This window comes from Camelus ferus, chromosome 8, assembly GCF_009834535.1.
Source record: "Camelus ferus isolate YT-003-E chromosome 8, BCGSAC_Cfer_1.0, whole genome shotgun sequence".
Classification (NCBI taxonomy): Eukaryota; Metazoa; Chordata; class Mammalia; order Artiodactyla; family Camelidae; genus Camelus; species Camelus ferus.
The window spans coordinates 59936698-59955718 of record NC_045703.1 but is presented as its reverse complement, the minus strand read 5'-3'; the positions used below and the strand labels follow the sequence as shown (position 1 = coordinate 59955718).

Here is a 19021-nt window from a genome sequence, read left to right as displayed (position 1 = left end):
TTTGAAGAGTGTTAAGGAAATATCTTAAAGGGAAGAACAAAGTTAAAATTAAGAACTTTCCAAAAAGAAAAAAAATCTATCTTCTCTGATTATTTATGGTAAAGAACACCTACTAAATATGTTCATACATACATACATACATATGTACCCCAGAGGAATCAATATATTTACTTGTAAATAAGTTAGAGTTTTAAAGTCTTAACACCTATGTTGAGGAAACTAATGCCCTAAGTGTTAAATTTTAGATCATTTTAAAGTGATGCAGCATAACCCCTATAACATATTTATGTAAATCCTCTTCATATTAAGGAAGTGAATGTAAAGAAAATATTATATTGAAATGGTTGCATGTGCTAGTAATTCAATATTATGCCTCCAATTTAACCATCTATCATACTTTTGTTTTTTAAAAATATGGCTAGTAATATTTTAAAATACAGTCATACTCCTAAAGCATTACAGGGTTCTATTGTTTAAAAAAATTTTTTACATATTTATATTTGTGTGATTATATGACATGGGAGACAGAGATACAGATTATCACATTTCTATGTGCTTTTGTGAACGTCTTTTCAGTACTCAACTCTGCATACATTTTAATGAAATAATCTGTCACTATTTCAATAACTTCTTTATGAAAATTTTTTTGTTCATTATAAAAGATACAGAAGATGCAAATAATAAAAAAGGAAATGGCTTTAAAAACACCCCTTTATTGAAAACAACTTTTAATATTTTGGTATATTTCCCTCCAATCTTTTGTTAATCTACTTTGTAGATTTTAAAGTGCCTTGATACAAATATGTCTACAAAATATCCAAGGAAAGGCTTTTCTTCTGGACAGGTTAGGTTAAGCACACTTCAGATGTCTGCTTTTGTCTTTTCCTTGTTGGTACTGCCACCTAATGGGAGAACTTTGTCACTCCATCCAAGCCTTGGGATTTGTTTTAATCCATTTTCTCCGTATGGAAGGGGAAGACAGCCACCCAAGAAAGAGAGCCAGGGGAGACCAAGTATTTTTGGCAGCAGGGATGAAGAGTTGATGGAGATGACTGAGTTCTCAGAGGCCAGGATGGGCCTCTGAGCATGAATGAATTAGCTGAAGGCGGAGTGGAGACTAAAGGCCAGTCTCCTTTCTTAGGTTCTAGTCTTGGCCCTGCCTTTAGGACCCTGAGTAGTTGCTTCATGTCTCTGGACCTCAGTTTCTTCATCAGTTAATAAGGGATTCAAACAGATGGTCTCTAAGTCCCTGTGTAGCCTGGTGTGTTTCAGGGAAGGTAAGTAGCCTGACACTCATGCAAGTCTCCGTCAGCCCTTATCTGTGCCAGATATTGCTCTGTGATCCCAGCTCTGTCTCCTGGGGAGGGAGGACTCAACCTCAGGGTCTTTTTGAAAATAACGCTCCAGGCTGCCACCACTGGTTAATGGGAGCGGGCACCCAATTTGAAATATATTTGCAATCTCTATTTCTGTTCTTTTTGATAATAAGCCTTTGACTTGGGCTATGAAAATGTAAGGAGTGGAGATTCACAGATGCAGAGAGATTAATATCCAGTTATTATTCATTATGTGTATTATTTTTCCTAATTATTAAAGTAATATGTGTTTACTATAGAAAATTTGGGGAATACAGAAAAATATAAAGAAGAAAATTTAAACCATCTAGCAAAAGCTCATTATTAACATTTTGTTGCATTTTCTTCCAGTTACTTTTACTTATATACATACATACACACATTTATTCACTTTTAACAAAATTAAGATAATATTATTTTTACAAAACTTTTATTTTTCTCACAAGCATTTTCATGTGTTATTAAATGTCCATCAAAAACATAATGTTTGAAAGTCCAGGGTGAAGAAAAGAATAGAACTTTGAAGATGTTAGAAAGGGCCCCTATGGCACATGGTTTCCATTTGGACAGCAGCCCTCTCCTTCCTCCCCTTCTGTTATCCGTGAGACCATCAGACTAGAATCCCTGGGCTCTGATCTCATGTGAGTTGAAATTATGTTATCCACAGCATAACATAAATAGACTTAAAATGCATTATTGTTCATGGCCTAGGCCTGAGTTTCACAAGGATCATCAGCTAGTACAGTAAATAGGGACAAGTTAAATTTTCTGCTGCCTCCTTCCCCCATAGACACGTTACAAGGATAAATAAGACTTAACTCACTGAAGACATGCTAAAGAGATACTAAGATTAATACTAATAATGCAGTACAGAAAGTAATGAGATTATGGCAGAGGTGAAAAAGTACAATAATTAATCTTACAAGAATACAGAGGAACAAGTCTCACATACTTTTAGTGGGATTCAAATTAGTCCAGTCTTCCAGAGGGCTGTTTCTGAAGCCTTGACCCAATTATCCTACTCTTGGGAATTTAACCCAAGCAAGTAACTAAGGATAAAGTTGCGGGTGTGTACAGATATCCAGTTCCATGAGCGAATGAACGAATGCACACTCCAACCTCTCACAGCCGTGGGTGAGGATCCACCGCAGGGGTGCTGCTGCTTGCTCCCCACGCCAGCAGCACAACGGCTGAATTGTTGTTGGAGGTGGTTGCAGCTGGAGGGCCAAGTGATCTATTAACAAGGCCGTCCTCTTGTGTCTGACCCAGCCGGAGGAAAGAAATCTGGTTTCCATCTGTGCAGAGTGCTAGAAAAATGGTGATGTATCACAGTCACACTGAATCTGTTTTTTTGAAACTTGAGAATTCATGTTTAGCCCAACAGGTCAGCCAAATCCCTCAAGGATCCAGACTGAAGCATGGACTTAGGAGAATGCATGATTTCTGTACAGAGGTGAGGGCTTCTGCCTGCACTTTCTCAGCTTCCCTTGCTACTTATGCCAAAGCCTGGCTGTTTAGCTTATCTCTGGAGGTAACTAGAGTGAGCAGCCATGACCTTTGCATTATTGTGGAAAGAATTTTATTGAAAGAGGATATTCTCATAAAGAATGTTTAAAAGGGTGATTTTCACATGCCCCATATTTCATGTTTTTGTTATGGTGGACTGTCTTTATTCTAATTGTGAAACCATTCTGAAACTATAAAACATTTCTGGGAAGGTGGTTTGAAATTGTTGAAGCCTGTTAAGCAGCACAGGTGAATAGCCTGCTACGCTCCGGTGTGGCAGGGACCACCTGCATCTCCATGAACGGAAGATCCAGTTACGGGAAATTTACTTATCACAAATGAAGATAATCAAATGGTTATTTCCACTAACTTATTTTGAACTAACTAACATGGACCTACTCATTTCTTTGGAAAATGTCATTTAATCAGCTATAGTCAGCAGATGCCTTTAAGCATACCCAGATATTCTGCGGCACTGAGAGAAACAAACATGGGTCTTGGAAAAGGCATCCTCTGCCTTCTACAAGGTGTCAGTCTAAAAGCTTTGGTCACTGTAATGGGGATTACATCATTTTATTATTTGAAATCTATTGATGGCTTATGCAGTAAATTCTATTCTATAACATCTGATCCACTTGGGTCAGTCCCAAGGAACCATGTGGTTTCTTGGTATTAAACAGAATGACACAGTTCATTTTATCTAGAAGCTAGTTGAATACCTCCAGTATTCTAATAGGATTAAAACATGTCCCTCCAGCCAAATACAAATATAAGGTGATAATTTTCTTAGCCTTCCATCACCCATGAAATTGGAACTCCTTTTAACTAATCTTTGACAAGTTGTAAAGGCTTTTTTCAAAGCTGCCTAGTGTAGAAACAATATAATAATGAGCAAAGAGAATATCAACGAGGAGGTTATGGCTATAATGAGGACTGAGTAGCATTTCCAGGACAAGCAGATACGCAAGCCCGGCGTCATGGTTAACTGTAATCTGGCCCTAGTACCATCTCTAGAGCATTTCTTACTGTTTATTTTTACTTAGTTTTTTTTTGTGGCATGATAGCTCTTTTTATGTTTGTTTTGTTTTGTTTTTTGGTTAGGGGAGGTAATTAGGTTTACTTATTATTTATTCTTAGAGGAAGTACTAGGGATTGAACCTGGGACCTCATGCATGCTAAGTATATGCTCTACCATTTGAGCTATACCCTCCTCCCAGTCTTTTTTTTTTTAATTGAAGTATAGTCAGTTTACATTGTTGTGTTAATTTCTGGTGTGCAGCACAATGTTTCAGTCATCCATATACATACACATATTTGTTTTCATATTCTTTTTCATATTGAATATAGTTCCTTGTGCTATACAGAAGAAACTTGTTGTTTATCTAGTTTATATGTAGTAGTGTCTGCAAATCTCAAACTCCCAGTGTATCCCTTCCCACCCCATTTCAGAGCATTTCTTGACGAGAGCTCCCTCTTACCTACTTGGCAGACACACAGTATTGTCTACCAGTGAAAGGACAGTTGTGTTGTCCACATTATTTGGCAGGTGGTCACAGGAATCTACAGAGCACTCTGGGAGGCAGGCCCATGTGGTAGCCAGTTTCCCAGCTGGCTTTCCAGTTTCCCTCTAGAACATGCCTGTATGTTCTACGGCAACTGAAAATGAGATTAAAATAGCTGCCATCCAGCTTCCAACTCCCTCTGTGAATGTGTAGCTATGTATGTTCGACATAACCCAATATATCATTCAGAGGAGGGAAAAAAATTTCCTGAAACATTAACTCTTCCAAAAGGATCATTACCAAAGTGAATTATTCGCAAAAGTAAGCGATGTAGTCGTCTTGTTTTGTTCTGACTTGCTGCACTGGTTAGAGCCTGTGATAGGATGTGTGGAAGTGAGGCATTTCTCTGTGGCATTCCATATGCTGCTGTCTGGGACAAGTGAATCAGGCAGTCTAGGAAATTACGGTCAATTCCTTCATAAAATGTAGAAAACAGAAATTCCCATTTCAAATACTAAGAGGGCAGGGCGGGTGCCCTAGGAGATTCTAGAGTCCTTGGCAATTGTGTCTTCTGAAATTTCCTCTGGGGACCGCCCTCTCCCTAATTACCCCATCCGTCCCATCTCTCCCACCTCCTAGATCGCTGGCTTCCTCCCCCAGGGCATGAGGGCAGTTAAGAAAATACTCTTCAAATTTGACAACTGAAGATTCAAAATGAACTTGTATGGTCCCAGCGCTACACCAGCCCTGTCATTTAGGTTGAGTAGTCCCTGTCCCCATCCTACTTAGGTGCAGGTCTCCAGCCCAGGTGACAATCCGTTTGCTCTAAGGGCTGAGCAGCCCCTACACCTGGCAGCCCAGCCACTGTAATGGCTCTTACCTGGCCGTCTCTCTCCCCTTTGGTTCCAAGGTGGTCACTGCCTTCTCTTCAGTCTCACACTGGCTGCTCTTCTTCCTTTCCGTCCCCTCACTGTGGGTGGCAGTGGGGCCTCCACCACTGCAGTAAAGTGGACACTAATAGAAGTCTATTTGAAAGATAAAGCTGATTCCTAGCCCACAAGAAATTGCTTATGCCTTATTCTTCCCTTCTCTTTAGGCTCAGAGTTTACGAAGGGAGCCCAAATGACCGGCTCTATTTAGGCTGGCATGCATGGGCTTTTAGAGGCACAGTAGAAGGTTGCGAGCCTGCTGGTCTTGGTCGAGAGAAGCCAAACATGGGCTGATCTCATGGCACTGATAGTGAATGAGTAGGATGCATATCCTTTGCAGACACACTCCAGTAGGAACGTCTAAGAGCAGAAAGGCCGGGGAGGAGGCTCTTGCGGTTCCCGAGCCAAAGGTGATGGAGACCCAGGGCTGCGTGCGGCAGTGAGGACAGAGAAGAGGGTCTGCGTGATATGGTGACTGATGGGTTGAAGGGCTGGGTGGAAAGGGGCATTAAGGATGCCTTAATGAAATAAACGTAGTTACAGTCCCTTCTGTTTAACACGTGGCTGCAATGATCATTTACCATCATTGCTTTATCCGGCCCTAGTGGAAATCTGGAATACCTTAACAGTTTTCCATTTTGCAGTTGATTCCATGATCCTTAGTAAATTCATGAAATTCATGTATATTTCTTATTACAAATGACCAAAGAATCCCATGCACTACTTTTAAATAGTCTTATTTTAGTTGCAGGTTATTTTGAACATTTCTGTTGATGCCATATGAGTAAAGAAGCTTAAAAAAATTTTTTTTGGTTTCTTCATAAAGTTCCTCATGTCAGCTGATCATTTCCAATTCTTTCCCGTTAATCATTGTATTATCCAAAGAAGTTGCACTACAGCCTGAGGGTAACTCCACTAACTCATTAATTATGATACTGTCAATGTGGTAGACACAAATGCTATGAATTCCTAGATGACAAATAGAATGACGCAGCCATGGCTCATCAGAACCTGGGATAAAAATCCTAAAATCTGGTCTGTCTTTATATTTGTTCTCAATAGTAAATTATAAGTTAATAGAATAGTTAAAACACAATTGATAACCTATCATTAAATCAGAAGTGCTGGTTTCCACCAACAAGCAGTTAGACACACCTGAGTTTCAATCCCAGCCCTGGGCCCCACTTACTGCTTGAATGAACCAGGCTGAGTGCTGAACCTCTCTGAGCCTAACCAGAAAAAAATGGAGCTATTACTGTCTGCTAAGCAGGGCTGAGATAAGTGAAGTAGCATGTCTGAGTACCTTATGTATGAGGTGTGCTTATGAGTGCTTTACATTTGCTCACTGTTCATTTTCTAAAGAAAAACTTTTCTGGATCGTGTCTGTTTCTACGTTATGAAGTTCAGAGATGACCCTTGACTTTCGGCTGAGGCCTTTCCTTCCTTCTCTGGGTAGGGGTGGAAGTTCTGGGACAATGTGCTTGTTCCCCCTTCTCTGCCCCCTGATTTTGTACTAGCCTCTCACTCTGGTTTAATTATCTCATGTTTTACTATCAAACATAGGCCTATGTTTATTGGAGAAATAAAGTCTGTAAGTGCTTCCTTAAAAAATAAATGAGGCTGTATTTTCGTGTCTGTTCCCTGAAGTTTCTGATGTACCTTCTGTATGTTTTATTTATTTTCTGCAGGTAGTGGTTCCTCAGGGAAGAATGGAAAAGAGAAAAATTATATTTTTGAGTCAAAGAGCAGTCAAAGAGAACACCCAGCCCCAGAAGCAGGTAAATATATACCTTGGAAATTCATTGCAGAGAATAAGCATTTGCAGAACCACACATCCTGTAGCTGAGGTTATTAGATGAAGCTGCAAGAGTTCATGACACGAACAGGGATCTAGTGGGTCAGAAGAACCAGTGCATTCTCTTCTCCTACACCATGTTCGTCTTTGGGCTCTTGAACCAGTATCTTCACATCTTTGGGCCTCAGCTTCCTCTTCTGTTAAGTTAGTTGGACTGGATAATCACTATAGTTCCTTCCAGGTGTCACATTCTATGGAGCAAATAATACTCAGGACATAGTGGTTAAGAACATGGACTTTAGAATCAGATGCGAAGATTCACATCCTTGCTCCCCAACTAAACTCTAAGACCTTGGGCAGGTTATCTCTCTGGATCTCAATTTCCTCATTAGTCAGATGGAGATAATAACTGTACCTGCCTTACAGAGCTGTTAGAATAGAGGGGACAATTAATATAAAGCATTCAGCACACTGCTTGCTCATGCAGTGAGCCACATGAATGGCGGCTATTGTGACTGTTGTTTATGGTCAACAAGGGCGAAGGTCTTAGTGTGCCCAGCTCTCTCTCGAGGTGCTCTAGGGACAAAGGACAGAAGACAGCAGGAAGGGGGAAAGGGGGTCGGAAGGAGAGGGAGTACTTAGCAGGCAGGAGAAAAAGATCATAATTCCATCATTTTGGTTATTTTTAACTAGAAAGAAAGCAATTTCAACATACATACTCTCACAAACTAATTAGTAAAAGAATATTAAGAACAAAATATGATTCTCAAGTTATATATCTAAACATTGAGAAAACTTTCTTTACAAGTATTTTTTGTAATATCTGAACAATATTCAAGTATAATTTTTAAATAATAAATGACTAAAATAACCCAGAAGTCAAGTTCCTGGATGCTGCCCAGTCTGTCAGCTGGCCTGCTGAACTTAGCCTGTCCCAGGATATTTGGATAAAAAGATCCCATCCCCTGTCAACATAACAGAGAACCGGGCTTGTCCCTTGCTCCCATGGCCAGCTGTATCCAGAGAGCTTCAATTCTGATTGCCTGGTGCCTGTTCTAACTGTTACAGATTTGAGCGTCACTCCAGTCTTATGAACAGAATACCTAATTCATCCTCTTAGCTCGTTTCTGAGAAAACTATCGTGATGTGTTTTAGAAGGAGCTGGGAAATTTTAAAGTCTCAAATTACCCAAACTAAAAATATTGAAGAAGCTATGTCAACTGAGTAAAAGTTGAGAATCATTTTCAGTCTCCTAGCAAGTACGTTATGGGAGACTTATCTTGTCATCAAAGCGTTAATCAGGAATCATATCTGACAGTTCAGCAACTTCGTATCTGACTTTGGCAAACAGAAATCCTCCTAGATGAGGTGCTATCATTGTAGCCATAGCTAAATCTGAGCCCCAGACTTGGGGTGGGGTCTTCAACCACAGTTCCCTTCCCCTGGAGCCTGAACGCTGGCACTCATCTTTAAACACATTACACATATCTAGAAGCGCAACCTGCCCTGAACAAATAGGATCCGGGCTGGGTATTGGGCTCCAGTTTAAAACAAATGGTTTTGGGTTCCCAGGGTTTTTGTGGGGGTTGACCAAAGTCTCTCTGTTTTTCTCCAAATCCTTTGTAACAAACATATCCAACTTATGTCGCTCGTACAGGAAGATGCAGAAGGAACTGACACCTCCAGGTTCAGTTAAGCCCTTTCAAAACTTCTTTCCTCAGGGTTGCCACTGGGAGATGGGTATGTATGAGGCAGCTCTAGAATCCAATTCTAGACCATTGGTTTATCATTGATTTTTATCTTTCACAGTTCTCTATGGGAATACTGGCCTCACCCAAAACTTTGTTTTGTACCCGAGTCACTAACACAGCTTCCCCATCCCATCCTCCTGAACCCAGACACTTCCAGAGTACTCTTGAGAATCTTCTTCAGGAGGTTTACCTAGGATTCTACAAACACACCAGAGGTTGAAATGCCATTAGTATGTACTCAGCCCCAGGTCCTCTTGTCTTTGAGAGGAGGCCAGCTATACCTAGGACTAGTTTTAAGCTCAGAAAGTCAAAGTTATCAGGAGGGAACTTCCTCAGTTACTTACCCGCAGATGTAAACGCCTGTCTGTACTCACCGTCTCTTCCTTTCCTTCAGCACTGAGGGAAAAGGTATCTCCTCTTTCCAAGGTCAGTCTTTCCCCCTGACCTGGATGCAGCTCCTTATCTCTGCAAGTCTGTTTCTCCATCGTTTGTTAACTCCCAGTGTTTGTAATCTCTCCTGGCTCATTCCCCCAGACACATTCAGACACATTCTGATCTCTCAAAATATGTAGAAAACAAAACAGCATCCCTCAGCCTTCGACCTCCCTGTAAATGAATTCCAGTTGCCGAGTCCGGGCTTCCCCCCGCTTGACCTCTGCTTAGCATTTGGTTGTGCTGACCGCTTTCCTTTAGAAATAGCCTCATCCCTCTGCTTCCAGGACCCCCCTCTCTGTTGGATGCTGACCATTTCTCTGACCTCTTTGTGCACTTTTTGGTTCTCTTCTCGTCTGCCCTTTTAAATGTTGGTATTCCCTAGGGCCTTGCTCCTGGCCCTCCTTTCTTCTCCTTTTCTCTCTGGCAGTCTCACCCACTTTTGCGGCTGCAACCATCACCTTGATGCTAAAGGCCCTCAGATATTTAGGCCCAAATAATCCAACAGTCTAACAGAAAATTCCACCTGGACTGGCTGTAGGCATCTCAATCTGAAACTGTCAAAAAATAAATTAATCTCTCTCACTCATCCCAAACAAGCCCCATCGCATCTAAATCACTCAAGCAAAAATCCTACAAACCGGATACGTGGACCACTCCTTTTTATATCTGTACTTCATATATAATTCTATCATAGTAACTATAAAAGTTTATTGCATGTTTTCATTTAAATGTCTATCTACCCAGACATGAAGTCATTAAAAAACAATCTTATTTAGCTTTGGAGAAGTAGTGGACCACAGTGGTTCTGGAACTGCTGCCTGGGGCTGTATCCTGACTCTGCCACTTACCCTATAAACTCAGACAAGTCACTTAATTCTCAATGCCTTAGTTTCCTCATTTGTAAAATGCAGGTAATAATAGTGCCAACTCATATGGTGGTTGTGAGAACTGCTTAATCTATGAAGCACTTAGAACAGTGCTGGCACACTTTATTATCTTTGATTACCAGTATTCGGCCCATGGTTGCTAATTAATGCAAAATGAATGAATAACTGAATGAAAGAAAATGTTATAAAATCAGCTTATGCAATGGAGATTTTTGCTCCTCTAGTTCCACCAGTTGGCAAGACCCCTGTAGCTAAAAATATTTCCACCATATCATCTCCAAGCCTGGCCTGACTACAGGGTAGATCAGACTAAGAATAGAGCCTGCTGAGCTTGATAAGAAAGACTGATCTGGGGTACATTCTGTCCCTTCCAGACTCCTGAAAGGCTCTAAACGCTGCTTCTTGTCTACGTGTCTAGGACCAGCCCCACAGGAAAAAGCCTCTGAAGGAGAACCAAAGAGGTTTTTTTCCTTCAAGTTGTCAATAGTGGTTCTCCTGGCTGGGAGTAGGTTTCCTGGATTTAGGAAACAAATTCCTTAAAGCCCTAGCCAGAACAGGAAATGAGGAGTTAGTTCATACTTACGTTAAGAGAGAATGATCATATATGAATCCATAAATGTTAGCTGCAACTAAAATGAAAATATTTCCTATGGTCACAATGTCTTTACAGTTCTAGTCATAAAATATCTATTACAATTGGATATAAGGATGATCTAACTGTGACATTTGTACCCACTGGTGGCATACAAATCTTTTAGGAGCCTGGCTGGTACAGAATTTGGTTTTAAAGAAGTCTGGGTTTGAGACCTAGACCTGCAATTTACAAGCTATGTGCTCTTTGGCCAGTCATTTAATCTTTCTGCATCTCAGTTAATCTGCAAAATGGAGGTAATACAAGTGCCTACTTGAGTTGTTCCGATTAAACAAAATAGTGCATGCAAAGTACTTACCATATAATAAATTGTAGCTGTGATTGTTACTAACCACTGATGTACTCTGTTTGTCTCTGACCTTTGCACAGGTGCAGTGCTGCCCCTGGCCCTGGGTTTGGCAATCACGGCTTTGCTGCTTCTCATGGTTGCTTGTCGACTACGACTGGTGAAACAGAAACTTAAAAAAGCTCGTCCCATTACATCTGAGGAATCTGACTACCTCATAAATGGGATGTATCTATAATAAGTGTAATTTAAATAGCTGAGGTCAAGGACATGTTGCACTTATAATTTATACATATATTGGGTTATATAATACATATATTGGGTTACAATATATAATTGTAAACTCTTCTGTTTTTAACTGGGCTAAGAAAACTACTGAAAACCCTAGAGATTCTGCAAGACCTAAATCTTTGTTTTTATTTATTGATTTTCCTTGGAAAGTATGTGAACTATTTTGAAATTTAGAGAGAGGAGTCCATATGATTAAAGACCTTTACATAGCTGATTCTGATTTATATAAGGTATCCCTAAAAACAGAAATTTGTAGTTAGCCAAGGCAGAAAATTCAGTCTCTCAAGAGGTGGCCTGCGAAGGGCAGTGTTAACTCTTTACTTTCTGCCCTGCTTCCCTTGTTCTGTGGCCTCCTGTTCCTCACGTTCAGCTTCCAGGGCTCTCTTTTCCCTTCTCCCCTTCAAACCTGTTTCTGAGGATGGATCTCAAGTGTTTATACCCTCAATGAGATGGTATCTATGGCAGGAATATCTTAATTATAAACCTAAGGAGCAGATCAAAGAGGCCTCGGGGAAGGTGAATATGGGTTCTTCCCAATGCCTCTGACATCATTAACTTTGGGAGAAAAACTCAGACTTTGGATTACGTAGCTCTGACATGGTCATTAAATGAGATAGGAAATCAAGGTGGAAGCAGAGAACCCAGCAGGTCAAAAATTTTAACAGAAACTTAGCTGAGGGCAAAATGAGCAAAGAAGGTGATTAGTTCTTTCTTATATCTACTCAACTTGATGGTCCAGAACACAGTTGTTCATATATATAGTCACTGGTTTTCAACATTAGTTATGTGCTGAAGGAAGGAAAAATGCATTCAAATTGAAAAGCAGAACACTGAATGGATTTCTGGGTACGGCTTTTGTAAAAACATCATGTGTTTAAGTATCAGCAGTTCTTATGTCCAGTGGAGTGAGCCAGTTTTTCCATTATTTATTTAATGCTCTAAAATGTTATAATGTGCAAACAGCTAATGCCAGGCTTATGTATTCCCAGAGCATAAAGGAGTTTTGCACAAATTCATCTTTACAGAAAACCAGCATCTAGCTTATTAGCATCTTTTACCTTTTAATCTTCAGGATTTTAAAGGCATATTATTTCCATCATTGCTTAATGCTGGGATTATGCACATTCTAGAAATTATTCTACTGAGAGGAACGTATGTTGTGATGTTCCTATTCACATAATATGGTTTTTTACTGTTAAGTGGCAAATCTTTTAAAATTCTTGAAACCCTCTAGAACACTTTATTTTTAGACTGAACCTGATATAGGCTTTTCCTTTGGCAAAGGACTTAATTTGGGTCACAGATATAACTGAATACATTAACAAATGGATGAGTAGTTCTAGGAAAACAAATAAATTGGTTATTTTTATTTCCTGAGAAACTCAAGCGTTTTGTTGAATTTTAGAATTGAGCAGATTTAAACTTTTCCTCAAGGAGTTTAGAGAAATGACTGTGTGAATGAACTGAAGATTTTGTACTCTGTATATGATGCTGTGCAGTTTGTTTTTATATAGAAGGATGTCACCTACAGCCATACCCAATAAAATAAAACCTGATGAGGCATGCATCTTTCAGCACATCTTTTATACACGAAAAAATTAAACACAAGTTAGTATTGGTACGGTGTTGAAATACTTGACAAAAGATGTCCCATATCTATATGTACAATATTCCTTTAATAAATTGTATTATATTTTAATCCTTTTTAAAACAACTTTTTAATATAATCACAGTTGCTAGTACAGATAGTCCCTGACTTCCATTGCTTTGACTTACTTTTTTTTGACTTTATGATGGTGCAAAGAATACACATTCAGTAGAAACTGTACTTGGAATTTTGAATTTGGATCTTGTCCTGGGCTAGTGATATGTGGTACCATCCTCTCTCATGATGCTGGACAGCAGCAGTGCAAGTCTTTTTCCCCAGAAAATATCCTTTTATCTTGATTTAAAACTGATACAGTATTGCTAGCATGGAAATGTTTCAGGCTCTTTGATCCAAAATGTAATTTCTAGGCAAAATCCTGACAGATAATCACCAAAGACCCAAATAAACAAAGAGTGCTGATAAAAGAAATTCCTCGACGCGATCTTTTAAAGGTCACGGTAAAATGTTCAGTGCGTGGGAATTCAAATACAAATGTCCTCAGCTGCCCTTAGTCCCTGGATTGCTGCCTCAGTAGTCCATCACCTGCCCTGTGGACAAAAAAAAAAATTATTGCGTGATGCCCATCCTATTGGGATACTCCACCCAAGTGAGAATGATTTCTTCACACCCAGCAGCCAGAACTTCATCTTATGTTAGGAAAGGAAATGAAGGGAAAGGGGCAAGAAGAACAAAGAGGGGAAAGAGAGTGAGGGTTTCACTGGCTCCTACAACACTCTATGCGGACTAAAGCAAGGGAGCATGTCACAGTCCTGGCCAAACAGCACAAAGTCAATTAGAAAGATGAAGCCTCAAGTGGGGAACCAACCACTGTGGTCATAGCAATGATATTAGGAAGGATTAAGGATAAGGAAATTATCAGACTTTTTTTCCTTTTTATTATATTATAATACATAAACACAAACTTCTTGGGCCCCATGGACAGCCAGTTAGTTCTCTTCAAGTAGGATTTTTTTAGTGGCCCTCTTTGTGAACCACCCTTTCAGTACAACGGGGACAAAACATTGTCATCTTCCTGGAAAATGGTAGGAGAAATTGAGAGACAGGAAACTGAAATCTGATTAGAACTTGTTTACTGAATGCAGCTCTTTAAGAGCACAGTAATTTATAGGAAATGATGATTTATACTCAGCAAGAAATTTATTACTTACCTAAGTTATTAGCTTTTTGAACCCCACTTAGAACATTTAAAAAATTTCCTATGTTTGTTATTTCATTTGCAATACTAGTTTTCCATTACCATAATCAGATGAGTTATTTTAGGGCTGTACCAAACCATTAGAACATTTGTTAACATTTGGTCAAAAACCAGTAACACCTACCTCTCTAATGAAACAAAACTAAGGAGTTTTATTTCTAGGCTGACAATCAGATGCCAAGAATAGCTTCAAAGAATTCATGAGTATTAAGTTATTATTAAAAAATATTTTATATTTTAAAATACATTGAATTTTTAAGATGCCCTAGTGTAAGTAACTTATAGTCAATTTAAAAGTATAATCAGCTTTTTTTGAGTAATGCAACTTTCAAAAATTACAGCAATGGGATTTTAAATATTTGCAGAATGTCATTTCTTTGAATACTAGTTGGGAAAGAGCTGAAACCCTTATTCAAAACTAAATTCTTACTTTAATTCATAATTGAGAGCTAGATTTGGCTTTAATAAAAGCAGATCTATAAAAATCATCTTGTATCAACAGGATCTCACTACGCTGGAACTTTTAAAAATCTTTTTATTGTTGTCCTTCATATTATGTAAAGGAGTGACTTATATTAAGGAAAAATGAAATGCTAAAATATTTTGGAAGTTATGAATACTAAAGATTAAAAAGAGATTTCTTCTCGGATCAAAACATACATAAATTCAATTCTTTTAAAGAGAAAAGTTCACAGATCTAGTTAAAATTTTTTATTTCTATCTCTACCCATTTATTGATGCTACCCTAAACTCCATTCCTATTTAACAATTTTAATTCACAAAAGTGTGAAGTCCAAGAGCAATGCTTGGCCCAGCATTTGTCTGCACCAATCAGATGCCTCTTAGGTTGTCTTATCAGATTTATAAATTATCCCCTCAATCAGATTGCAAACCCCTTGAGAGTAAGGGCCTTTTTCTATCCCCAAGACCTAACAAAGGGACTTACATAGAGTAAAATGTTGATAATGGCTAGGAAGGATACAGACCAGTGCATAAGTTGAAGAATTGGTTTAATTTTAATTTCTAAAGAATACCTGAGTCCAGAAGCAGTACCAACAACAGCAAACTGAAGCCAGCATTGAACTCAAAACTCACACATTTTGCCCACCTACTAATGCTAGTTTCCTATACCTAAGACTTGTCCAAGAAGAGACACTAGTGAAAAGACGTATGCATAATTTTTTAAAAGCCATTTTCAAAGAAGTAATGTTTAAGACTTTAAGAGGTGAGGGAGGGGTGTCTCACACCCTCACTAAGGCTCTACTTGCCAGTCATACGCACAACACTTGCACACAACAGAGGGAAGGGCTTTGCTGGGAGTGCTAGTTCTGCTACCTCTAGAGTTTCTATTTCTTCAGGTTCTAGAACCCTTAGAAAAACTAAGATCCTACTATAAAAGGTATTTAAACAAGATCCCAATGTGCTACTGTCTTCTTAGGAACTCATTTTACAGTTGATATAGTAATAAATCTATTTATAGGTGATGGATGGGTTTTGGTAAATTAATTCTCAACCCTGTTCTTTCTTGACATTAAGTCAATTCATTCATTCATTTGGCACTTACTGTACATCTACAAGAGGACAAGCCCTGTGTTAGGCAAAGAAAAATAATAAATGAGGTGTCATTCTTGTCCTCAAGAAACATAGTCACATTTTACAAATGTACAGTTAGATTAATGCTATTAACCCACTTAGATTTCACAAAATGGAGCATCAGAGGAACAAATTTTTTCTCTGTAATCTTAGCTCTCTGCACCTGGTGACATGAGGTTCTTCTATATTCAAACACCACCAATGCCTCTTTCACTTTTAACTTTATTTGGCAAAGCAGCACTGCATAAACTGTTCAGTAACTAGGACACAGCTTATACAGCATGTTAAATTCATATACATTACCAGCAGCAAGAGAAACAGAAAAAAACAATACTGAGCTACAAGTCTCCTATAATTTTTAAAGAGAGAAAGGAAGAACTATGTCAGTTATGTCCAATGTGAATAGATGGGTGTTTTAAGGGACATCACCTGCCATCTTCTTAAGTTTTAATATTTACAAATGCTTAGTTTTAAGGTAACAAAGCAGCTGATTGTATCTACAACATGCTATTCTATGACACCACATCAAAAGCTTTAAAAAGGAAGCTCATCTGTATTTTCTTAGTAGCATCTAACAGACATCCAAAACCCAAGAATCTTAACTTGTGAATGGTGGTGTTACCGGATGCACAAAAGCAATCTGATAAATTAACAGCAGAACAGAATTGTGTCTAAGAAAAGAAAAAAACCACTCCTCAAAATCAATTGACGAACTAAGTTCCTCATTTTGCAGAACCCCTTCTTTTAATATTTAAAGTAAACTGTGGGCATGTTAAAGTAATAATACACAAAATTATACTTTGCACCCTTCTTCTACCAATTTGGCTTCTGTGCCTCTTTGAAGAATCAGAAACTTCACAAAACCACACATTTTCATGCTGAAAATAGTGTAAGAAAGTCCAAAACAAGCTGTGATGCTGTTGATTTTCGAAAAGCTTTGAGGACTGAGATGAGCAATCCACTGTAATATTATATACTGGTCAAGCTGATGTTGCTTTTACAGTTCGTCCCTGGGGAGAAAAAAGAGAGAAATACATAAGTAGGAGTTACATACTACCAAACTTGGCTAATAGTTTAGGTATAACTAACAAATCAGTAAAAATGCACTGATTTTGTATAAAAATCCCCAAGCGACATATTATTTAAAAAACCAAAACTGAGCAAATGATCCCAAGTCAAAGCAAAAATGGAAATCAGCCATTTCAAACATCCTTCATGCTACTCCGGAATGAAGAGCGAAACCTAGAGGGCTTGAATTCTTTATTTTTTATTCAAAAGTAACTTTCTTGCTTTAAGACCAAAAATTCAGACAAATGATAAATTTTAGATCTAGGATCTTGCTAATACTATTTATTATAAAATTATAACGAGTAGTTTAGATCATTTTTTTTATAGTTATATTCACAAAATTGAACAAAAATTTAGTCTTTTGCTTAGGGTATCTGTTAGCAATTGTCGAGTGGGTCAATCTCAACCCAAACTCTGGGAGAAAAAGCATCATCTGTAGGTATAATATACCTGTCAGCTGATTTCATAAAGCAGCTTTATCAGCTCCAAAAGAAACCATTCGCTCAGCCAGGTGCAGCACTGTACCAGCAACTGCCAGTGAGAGGAAGGAAGGAATAAAAATGCAGTCTAAAATAAATTGTATGGTATATAAATTATACCTCAATAAAGCTGTTAAAATTGAAAAAATAAAGCTACCAGAAAAGCCTAAAAGCTTCATATTTGAGGGTAACTGAGTGGCAAAAAATTGTTTAACGCTCAAGTACTTTAGGGGTAAAGAAGTATGGTGTTTGCAACGAAATCTCAAATGACTTAGGAAAAAATATTACATATATGTCTATATGTAGAAAAAGAGGGAGTGAAAAGGAATGTGGGAAAAAGTTAATAATTGGTAATTCTGGATGAAGACATTCAGCTCTTTGTTCTATTTTTGCAACTTGTCTGTAATAAAAATTTTTTAAGGTTTTAAAAAGTTGTTAAAATAAATTTGAAGGGAAGGTAAATAAAGAGCTAAAATTTCCCAGGTAAGTGGTGAATTAAGGGATTATTAGACAATATTTTTAATTGAATTTTATAAATTGTACAAGAAAATATTTCAAAAATCACTTCTTCCATAATATGCCTTTGTCATACAGCACTGGATTATCTGTTAAACAATAAGTTATCAGTTCTGGTTCCTCTTAATATATTCCTCTAATTTAAGTACTATAATTCTCATTAAACAACTTTTACTTAAACTCATGCAAACATTAAAATATTTAATCTTCAAAGAGTTCACTTGCAAAGTCATCTATTCATAAATTAAATTCACTTGTGCTTTTTAAAATACAAAGATACCATTGTTGTTCTTTTAAAATAATTTTACCATATTTTATTTACCTGTTGCAAGGCATTAAGGATACTGTCAATAAATATCTTTATTGCCAAACAACATGGTACAGTATTTCCAAATAGCCTCTCCACTTAAAAAAATTTTTGAAAAGGGAAAAAGATAAAAGCTCTCAACAAACTGGGTATAGAGGGAACGTACCTCAACATAATAAAGGCCACATATGACAAGCCCACAGCTAACATCACATTCAACGGTGAAAAGCTGAAAGCTTTTCCTCTAAAATCAGGAACAAGACAAGGATGCCCACTCTCGCCACTTTTATTCAACATAGAACTGGAAATCCTAGCCAGAGCAATTAGGCAAGAAAAAGAAATAAAAGGCATCAAAATTGGAAAGGAAGAGGTAAAACTGTCTCTTTTTGCAGATGACATATTATATATAGAAAACCCTAAATACTGTACCAAAAACTGTTAGAATAAACTAATTCAATAAAGTTGTGGGATATAAAATCAATATACTGAAGTCAATTGTGTTTCTAAATACTAATAATAAACTATCAGAAAGAGAAATTAAGAAAGCAAACTCATTTACCATTATATCAAAAACAATACCTAGAAATAAATTTAACCACGGAAGTGAAAGAGCTGTATACTATTGAAGATGATACAAATAAATGGAAATATATTCTGTGCTCATGGACTGGAAGAATTAATATTGCTGAAGTATCCATACTACCCAAAGTAGTCTCATTCAATGCAATCCCTATCAAAATTCTAATGGCACTTTTCACAGAAATAGAACAAAACTAAAATTTGTATAGAACCATAAGGTATCTTG

At 37.9% G+C, this 19021-nt stretch overlaps 2 protein-coding genes and 1 long non-coding RNA gene across 11 annotated transcripts in view; 1 reads left to right on the top strand and 2 right to left on the bottom strand.

Annotated features, from left to right (window-relative positions):
• Positions 1–19021, top strand: part of LRP11 (LDL receptor related protein 11) — a 48241-nt gene that overhangs the window by 26169 nt on the left and 3051 nt on the right. Inside the window, exons 6-8 of one of the 6 annotated variants that reach the window (XM_032485134.1) lie at positions 2732–2808; positions 6981–7070; positions 11182–13088. In XM_032485134.1, coding sequence (XP_032341025.1) covers positions 2732–2808; positions 6981–7070; positions 11182–11262 — 248 coding nt within the window. In that variant the 3' untranslated portion in view covers positions 11263–13088. Of the gene's footprint in view, positions 1–2731; positions 2809–6980; positions 7071–8744; positions 9532–11181; positions 13089–19021 lie in introns of those variants that run through there. The other 5 variants (XM_032485136.1, XM_032485133.1, XM_032485135.1 and 2 more) reach the window with 5 other exon arrangements.
• Positions 77–7523, bottom strand: LOC116665439. The gene is made up of 3 exons (XR_004322057.1): positions 7083–7523; positions 5244–5360; positions 77–2662 (listed from the first exon to the last, which is right to left on the bottom strand). It is a non-coding gene; the product is annotated as an uncharacterized LOC116665439 (long non-coding RNA).
• Positions 15247–19021, bottom strand: part of PCMT1 (protein-L-isoaspartate (D-aspartate) O-methyltransferase) — a 43713-nt gene continuing 39938 nt past the window's right edge. For 2 of the 4 annotated variants that reach the window (XR_001366123.2, XR_004322056.1), the window contains exons 8-9: positions 17365–17445; positions 15247–16856 (exon numbers count right to left, since the gene is read on the bottom strand). Coding sequence is in view for 1 of the 4 variants with exons in the window: in XM_006185449.2 (XP_006185511.2) it covers positions 16844–16856 (13 nt within the window). In the remaining 3 variants the exon portion in view is untranslated. The remainder of the gene's footprint in view (positions 16857–17364; positions 17446–19021) is intronic. The other 2 variants (XM_006185450.2, XM_006185449.2) reach the window with 1 other exon arrangement.